The sequence below is a fragment of the Rhincodon typus genome, chromosome 10 (assembly GCF_021869965.1).
Source record: "Rhincodon typus isolate 14 chromosome 10, sRhiTyp1.1, whole genome shotgun sequence".
NCBI lineage: Eukaryota > Metazoa > Chordata > Chondrichthyes > Orectolobiformes > Rhincodontidae > Rhincodon > Rhincodon typus.
Window position 1 is genome coordinate 80,473,476 of NC_063341.1, and position 8,412 is coordinate 80,481,887.

General features: G+C 45.5%; 1 protein-coding gene across 1 annotated transcript in view; it reads left to right on the plus strand.

Annotated features, from left to right (window-relative positions):
* Positions 1–695, plus strand: part of LOC125484146 (collagen alpha-1(XI) chain-like) — a 90,234-nt gene extending 89,539 nt beyond the window's left edge. The window contains exon 11 of the mRNA XM_048601575.1: positions 20–695. Within this exon, the coding sequence (XP_048457532.1) occupies positions 20–695 (676 nt within the window). The remainder of the gene's footprint in view (positions 1–19) is intronic.
* Positions 696–8,412: the final 7,717 nt, after the last annotated feature.

Sequence of the window (8,412 nt, forward strand, 5' to 3'; positions counted from 1 at the left end):
GGAGCTCGGTATTGGGCAGTGCCGGAGCTCGGTATTGGGCAGTACCGGAGCACGGTGTTGGTTGTACCGGAGCTCGGTATTGGGCAGTAAGGGAGCTCGGTATTGGGCAGTGCCGGAGCTCAGTATTGGGTTCTACTGGAGCTCGGTATTGGGCAGTGACGGAGCTCGATATTGGACAGCACCAGAGCTTGGTTTTGGGCAGTACCGGATCTTGGTTTTGGGCAGTACCGGAGCTCAGTGTTGGGCAGTGCCGGAGCACGGTATTGGGCAGTGCCGGAGCACGGTGTTGGTTGTACCGGTGCTCGGTGTTGGGCAGTGCCGGAACTCGATATTGGGCAGTCCCAGAGCACGGTGTTGGTTGTACCGGTGTTCGGTATTGGGCAGTGCTGGAGCTCTGTATTGGGCAGTGCCGGGGATCGGTATTGGGCAGTCCCGGAGCTCGGTATTGGGCAGTGCCAGAGCTCGATATTGGATGGTACCGGAGCTCGGTATTAGGCTTTACCGGACCTCGGTATTGGGCAGTGCCAGAGCTCGGTATTGGGTTCTACTGGAGCTCGGTATTGGGCAGTGACGGAGCTCGGTTTTGGGCAGTGCCGGAGCTCGGTATTGGGCAGTGCCAGAGCTTGGTAGTGGGTTGTACTGGAGCTCAGTATTGGGCAGTGCCGGAGCTCGGTATTGGACAGTTGCAGAGCTGAGTATTGGGCAGTACCGGGGCTCGGTATTGGGCAGTTCCAGATCCTAATCGTGTCTCCAATGAGTGGTCTCCTGGATCAGCAATTCCAGCTGAGTCAGGGAATCATGAGGAAAGGTTTTGGTGACATTAGGGAATAGAGGAGGATGTGTTTTAAAGTCTGTGCGTGTGGAGGGAAGGGGGATGTTATTTTTCGATTTGCCAAGAGGCCCCCTCCACAGACAGTATCCTCCTTTCCTTCCCCCATTGAAAATAAACAATTAAAATAGAGCTCACTGCCCACTGCCAGCTCTCTGCCATGGTGTGGGTACAGTAATTCTGGTGCCTACTGTCATGGTTTATTTAACCCCTGGTGGTAATAGAGGACCAGGTAGATGCCAGACTGGAGCCCTGGCTTGATGGATCAGATTTAACGAGAGAGTCTTTCACTAAAACGCGAATATAAAATGCTGCAATTTCTGGTTTAACAAAAAGACAGGTTTGTTATCCAAAAAAATAGATAAAATAGAATAAAGTGAAATAATTATAAAGCATAATTTGAAAGATTCTGAAGCACAGCGTAAATACAATTCCATCTATTTCCAAGGTCATCACGTTACAGTACAAAAGCAACAGAGAGAGCTCTATCACAGGTTGGAACCAACATTTTCTTCCAGGTCCTAGTCTGGAAATTTTGACAGCCTCTTGGCTCCAAAAATACTGACAAGTTAATTATTAAACCTGTCAAACGCACAGTAATGGGATTGACTGTCAGCTGTCCTTCGAGCAATTAGGGATGGGCAATGAATGCTGGCCTGGCCAGCAACGCCCTCGTCCTGAGAATGAATAATAAAACATACGAATACCCACCACATGTGCCACTATTTAAAAATCCAAGTTACATTGATCTGGCTAAATCACACCATTCTGGATTATGGGGGTGAGCTCAGGCGTGGGTGGGAAGCTGGTGGGCTGCGTCCCTGCCCTTTTTACATGCACCCCCACCCCACGCTGCTTAAAATTGACCAGCAACTCTACCCCTGGTGGAAATAACAGCAAACAGAAGGTGAGGTGTGGGGTGATACTCACCGGGTCAGTCCACAAAGGCATGGACCTGATGGGCAGAAGGGCCTCTTCCTGGGTTAATGTTCCAACTCTAGACAATCATGGATTACAGTTTCCAAGCAGATAGTATAAAATGTGTGTTGATAGAACAGGAACAAGGGCACCACTGACAGACAGAATAAAACCGCCCTAACATACATCGCAGCTCAAATAAACTGAAACACCTGTACCCAATAATCCAGGCTGATACTGCAGGAGGGACTCAAACATAACTGCAGGGAACTCCCAGCTGGGAACTGGTCACAGAATACAGGGCCAAGGAGGAGGAAGTGGAGATGGGCTCGTTGTTGTTAACACTGACAGAATAATGGCTGATCCTGTGGGCCTTCATTATCAGGAGCAGGTCTCAGATATCAGGCAGGGTCAATCAGACTGAGAGCGACCTAACTACAGAGCAGCCAATAGCAGAAAGGAGTTGAAGGCAGAAAGCTTTAAGGAAATGTGTGAAAGGATTAAGGAATAACAGCTGTTAGATATTAAACCCTAAATAGACTGACAGGAAGAGGAGTGAATGGAGAAGGTAAAGGAACAGGAGGGAAGGAGAGAAGCAGGAGGTGTGTTTGGTTGGGGTGATGGAGAGGAAGGGAGATTTCACACAAACAGCTGCTTCATGGCTTCAGTCTCCAAGAGAAGGGAACTTGTGAATTCTTGACATTTGTTGGAGGATGGGTCAGTGATGCAAGAATCCAGGATTTCTGTTTACATTGCAGGATTATCTACAAATAGTAACGTGTTTTGGGAGAGAGGACAAGAGGGTTCAATCCACAATTATCCACTTAAACCTAAGACCACTTTGAGCTGAGTGAGTAGGAGAACACAGCAGCATCTAATCAGGAGAAAGGATCCAGAACGTATAAGAAAAGCAAACATAGGGGAACATCAAGGCAGTAGCAATCATAACACAATGAACCTTAAAATGCAGCTGTGCACATCTAAACAAGAGTAGTAGTGAAATTACCAGGAGGACGTTTCCTCTGGTACTTTGGAAAAATACATTAAAAAGCTTCACACGATGGACAGGCAGAGACTAGTATTTAAAGAATTAATGCTTGGTTTTCTAAAAACATACATTCCTTTAGGGAAAAAAAACCCCTAACAGGACAAGGAAGAGAACTACCGGCAACAAGGGAAGTTAAAAATAGCATTAGATCAAAGGCAGAGGTTCATTAATTCTCAAAAAAAACCAGTATTGGGAGAAATCAGCAATGGAGAATCAAAACATTGAAAAGGAGAGAATAGAATTTGAACAGAAAACAGCAAAAAATATAAAGCTGGATTGTAAAAGCTTCTGTCTGTATGTAAAAAGGAAAAGCTCAACAAGAAAAAAATGTAGGTCCATTCCAGGCAGAGGCAGGATAGAAAATAAAGAAATGGCAGCAACCCTAATGGCAGAATCTTCTCAGCCCTGGATAATGTGGGCCATGGTGAGAAATTTAGGAAAATTGAATGAGGTGTCAAGGTAGGCCATTCTCAATATCAAGACCAAAAAGTCACATTTTCCTGGCTTCTTCTGCACCATAATAATTCTGTGATTCTGAAAGTTAAAATGCAAGTACCACAAACAATTTGGAATGCAGACAGTATACCTTTAATCGCAAAGAGGAATTGAGGTCAGAAGCAAAGATGTTTTCATTTAATTATACGGAACCGTGCGAGACTGTAGCTGGAGCACCATTAGGTAATTCTGGGTCACTAACTGGAGGAAGGATAGATTTACCACAGAGACAGTGCAATGGAGTTTAACCAGATTTATACCTGGGGTGGTGGGACTGTCCAATCAGGAGACACTGGCCCAGAATTCTCTGAAATTTCGAAGAAAGGGTTGGACAATCTCATAGAAAGTTACAAAATTCTTAAAGAAATAGACAGAATAAATGCAGGGAGCATATTTCCCCTGAGTTTGTGTCTAAACCCAGGGAACGTGGTCTCAGAATAATAGGTCAACCATTTTGCCCTGAGATAAGGAGGGATTTCTTCACTGAGAGGTGGGAAGTCTTTGGAATTTTCTAACCCAGGGGGCTATGGAATCTCAGTCTTTGAGCAGGTTCAAGAGTCACATTGATAGATGCCAAGTTACCAATGCCATCAAGGAGATAGTGTAGATAGTGTAGGAGTATGTCAATAGTGTAGGAATATATCATGATCCAGAATGTGGGAAGAGGCCCGATAGGCTGAATGGCCTATGCCTGCTCGAAGTACCAGGAAGAGGGTATTGAAAGCCACAGTTACTAAAAAGCAGCTGATCTAAAAGGGAATGAAAATGGCACAAAGGAAAATAAAATGGAAAAAGCTGACAGGCTAACCAAAGTGTCATTGGACACATTGACAAAGGTGATAGTAGAATCCAGGGATGGATGAGTGAGTACTGACCCTCCATTGATGAATAAAGCAAAACCAACAAAACTGAAAAAAAAAGAAAAACGACAATCACAAAACAACAAGGTGATGTATGAATAAGAAAGGCAGGTAGGAAACAGCTCAGAAAGGAAGTGAAATGTTGGAAGATCAGGATCAGGCTTGAGTCACTGTTAAACTCACCGGAATGAAAACCACATTTCCCAGGGAAGTGGTACTGAGCAAAGCTGTTGGAGCTGCCAAGTTCCTGAGTCCTGATAGACCTGACCCAAGGGTCTTCAAAGAAGTGGCAAGTGATACAGTTGATGCATTAATTTTTAATTTTCCAAAATTGAGTGTACATGGGGTGGCATGGTGGCTCAGTGGTTAGCACTGCTGCCTCACAGCGCCAGGGATCCAGGTTCAATTCCACCCTCGAGCAACTGTCTGTGTGGAGTTTGCACATTCTCCCCGCGTCTGTGTGGGTTTCCTCCGGGTGCTCTGGTTTCCTCCCACAGTCCAAAGATGTGCAGCTTAGGGTGCATTGCCCACGCTAAATTACCCGCAGCATCCAGGGATGTCTAGGTTAGGTGTGTTAGACGTGGAGAAATGCAGAGGTAGGGGAATGTGTCTGGGTGGGATACTCTTTGGAGGGTCAGTGTGGATTTGTTGGGCTGAATGGCCTGTTTCCACACTGTAGGGACTCTATGATGACAATAAAGGTAATTCAAATTCAAAAAACCTTAAATTTGGAGATAGCCCTAAAGATTGGAAGACCGTGAATTAATCCTTTATTCAAAAAGGGAGGCAGACAGAAAGCAGGAAACTATAGGCCAGTTAGCTTCACACCAGTCATCAGGAAAATGTTAGGTTTAGGGTTGCGACCTCGGTTGTGGGCCTGGTAACAGGGAGTATTTAAGGCCCAAGCATTACATCACTGTAGTGTTTCCCTCCCTCCCTCCTCCTCTACCAAAAACAAGGGAAGAGAAATGTGCTATTGAAAATTTATTCATAGCAGAGTCAGAAGTAAGGCATTGGGTTGAAAGGCTTTGGTGAGCAGCAGCTCAGCAATATGTCCAGATAGACTCAGGTAAAGTCCTTTTAACTTTCCTCTTTAGTCTTGGAGCATTTGAGATGGTAGCTTGGGCAGTGACATGTTCCTCCTGCAGGATGTGGAAGGTCCATCATCGCTGATGACTACAGCTGCGGGAAGTGCACTCAGCTGCAGCTCCTGGGAGAACGTGTTAGGGAGCTGGAGCTGGATGCACTCAGGATCATCCGAGATGCTGAGCGCATCATAGATAAGAGTTTTAGGGACTGCCATAGTGTTAAGGGCTTAGATGGGGTGGAATTTGTTAGGTATGTTCAGGAAAGTTTCCCGAAAGTGCCCCTCAAGGGGCAAAACTTGACCTACTCTTGAGAAATAGGGCAGGACAGGTGACTGAGGTGACAGTGGGGGAGCACTTTGGAACCAGTGACCATAGTTCTGTTATTTTTAAAGTAGTTATAGAGAAGGACCAAACGGGTCCACAGGTTCAAGTTCTAAATTGGGACAAAGCGAATTTTGATGGAATTAGACAGGAGCTTGCAGGGGGTGATTGGAGTAGTTTGTTTGCAGGTAAAGGGACCTCTGGCAAGTGGGAGGCCTTTAAAAGTGTGTTAGCTAGAGTTCAAGGTCTATATGTTCCTGTGATGGTGAAGGACAAGGTTGGCAGGAGTAGGGAACCCTGGGTGACAAGAGATATTGAGGCTTTAACCAGAAAAAAGGAGGAGGCATGGCTCAGGTACAGGCAACTGGGATCAAGGAAATCCTTGGAGGTATACAGGGGATACAGGAGTTTACTGAAGAAGGAAATCAGGTGGGTGAAAAGGGGGAATGACATAGCTTTGGCTGAGAAGATTAGGGTGAATCCAAAGAGGTTCTTTAAGTATATTAAAGGAAAAAGAATAACTAGAAAGAGAATAGGATCCCCTCAAGGACCAAAGTGGACATGTATGTGTGGAACCGCAGGAGATGGGGGAGGTCCTCAATGAATATTTCTCCTCTGTGTTTACTGTGGAGAAAGACATGAAGACTTGGGAAAGTCAGTGGTGATATCTTGGGGACAGTCCATATCATGGTAAAGGAGGTGTTGGAAGAGTTATAATTTATGAAGGTGGATAAATCTCCTGGTCCTGACCGGATATATCCAAGAACCCTGCAAGAGGCTAGAGAAGAAATTGTGGGGGCCCTGGCTGATATATTTGCATCATTGTTAGCCACAGATGAGGTCCTGAAGACTGGAAGGTAGTGAATATTGTGTCCTTATTCAAGAAGGGCTACAAAGAAAAACCTGGGCATTATGGACCAGTAAGCTTAACGTCTGTGGTAGGAAAGTTACTTGAGAACATTCTGAGGGATAAGATATACATGCATTTGGAAAGTCAGGAAAGATGTGATTAGGAGTAGTCAGCATGGCTTAAGGCTTTGTGTAGATGGTGATAGTGGAAGGATGCTTGTTGGACTGGAGGCCTGTGACTAGTGGTCGGTGGCCTCAGGGGTCAGTGCTGGGCCTGTTGCTGTTTGTTATCTATATCAATGATTTGGATAAGAATGTACAAGGCATGGTCAGTAAGTTTGTGGATGACACTAAAATGGGTGGTATTGTGGACAGTGAGGAAGGTTATCAGAAATTGCCGCAGGATCATGATCAGCTGGGGAAGTGGGCTAAGAAATGGCAAATGAAGTTTAATATGAATAAGTGTGAGGTGTTGCATTTTGGAAAGTCAAATCCAGGTAGGAGTTTCATGGTGAAAGGTAGTACCTTAAGGAACAGAGGGACTTTGGAGTTCAGGTGCATGGTTCTCTGAAAGTAGAGTCCCAGGTAGACAGGACAGTGAGGAAGGCGTTTGGCACACTGGCCTTCATCAGTCAGGGCATTGAGTATAGAAGTTGGGAAGTTATGTTGCAGTTGTACAGGACATTGGTGAGGCCACACTTGGAGTATTGTGTTCAGTTCTGGTGACCTTGCTATAGGAAGGATTTTATTAAACGGGAAAGAATGCAGAAGAAATTTACAAGGATGTTGCCAAGACTCAAGGGACTGAAGTATAGGGAGAGGTTGGACAAGCTAGGACTTTTTTCTTTAGACTGTGAGACTGACGGAGTGGGGGATCTTATAGAAGTGTATAAGATCATGAGAGGCATGGATAGGGTGAATGCACTCAGTCTTCTTCCCAAGTTTGGGGAAACGAGGACTAGAGGGCATCAGTTTAAGGTAAGAGGGGAAAGAATACATGGGAACCTGAGGGCGACTTTTTTACACAGAGCGTGGTATGCATATGGAATGAGCTGCCAGCGGAAGTGGTTGAGGGGGTACATTAACAACATTTAAAAGGCATTTGGACAAATACATGAATAGGAAACGTTCAGAAGGAAATGAGCCAAGTGCAGGAAAATGGGGCTGGCATAGATGGACATTTTGGTCAGCATGGACCAGTTTGGGCCAAATGGCCTGTCTCCGTGCTGTAGGACTCTATGACAATTTAGCATGGCCAATCCACCTAGCCTGCACATCTTTGGACTGCGGGAGTAAACCAGAGCACCCGGAGGAAACCCACGCAGACACAGGGAGAATGTGCAAACTCCACACAGACAGTCACCCAAGAGTGGGATCGAACCTGGGTCCCTGGTGCTGTGAGGCAGCAGTGCTAACCACTGAAACACCATGGGGCATGTGAATAAGTTCAAGGTAATTAGGCAGAGTCAGCATGGTTTTGTGAAAGGGATTTCATGTTGAAGCATTCTATTGGAGCTGTCTGAGGGGGGAGCATGTTGGATGAATCTATTGTACTTAGATTTCCAGGGGGCTATAACACCATAAGATTTGGTTCAGTTTGGTTAATAAGCTCTGATTAAGTGAGCTGAGTTTGTCCCCAGTGATGCTTGCTCCTGGACAGAGAGAAGGTCCAGCAGGGAGAGTGGGCACTGTACTGTTTTACAAAGTAACCTTTCTGTTGCCTCATTCAACATAGAAACAGTATACAAAATATATCTGTAAAACTCAGTCTTGTCTTTTCTGCAGAAGTTTAATGCAATCCAGAAGCTTTTTAGGTCATTTCAACAGGTATTTTAAAGTCAACTGCCTTACTGTGATTCAGGGTCATATGTCGGCCCCACTGTATAAAGGTGACAGATGTCTGCCTGTAAACCAGCATTCAGAACTCATGGGGCAACTGGGACCTCATACAGAACTCATGGGGCAACTGGGACCTCATTCAGAACAAATGGGGCAACTGGGACC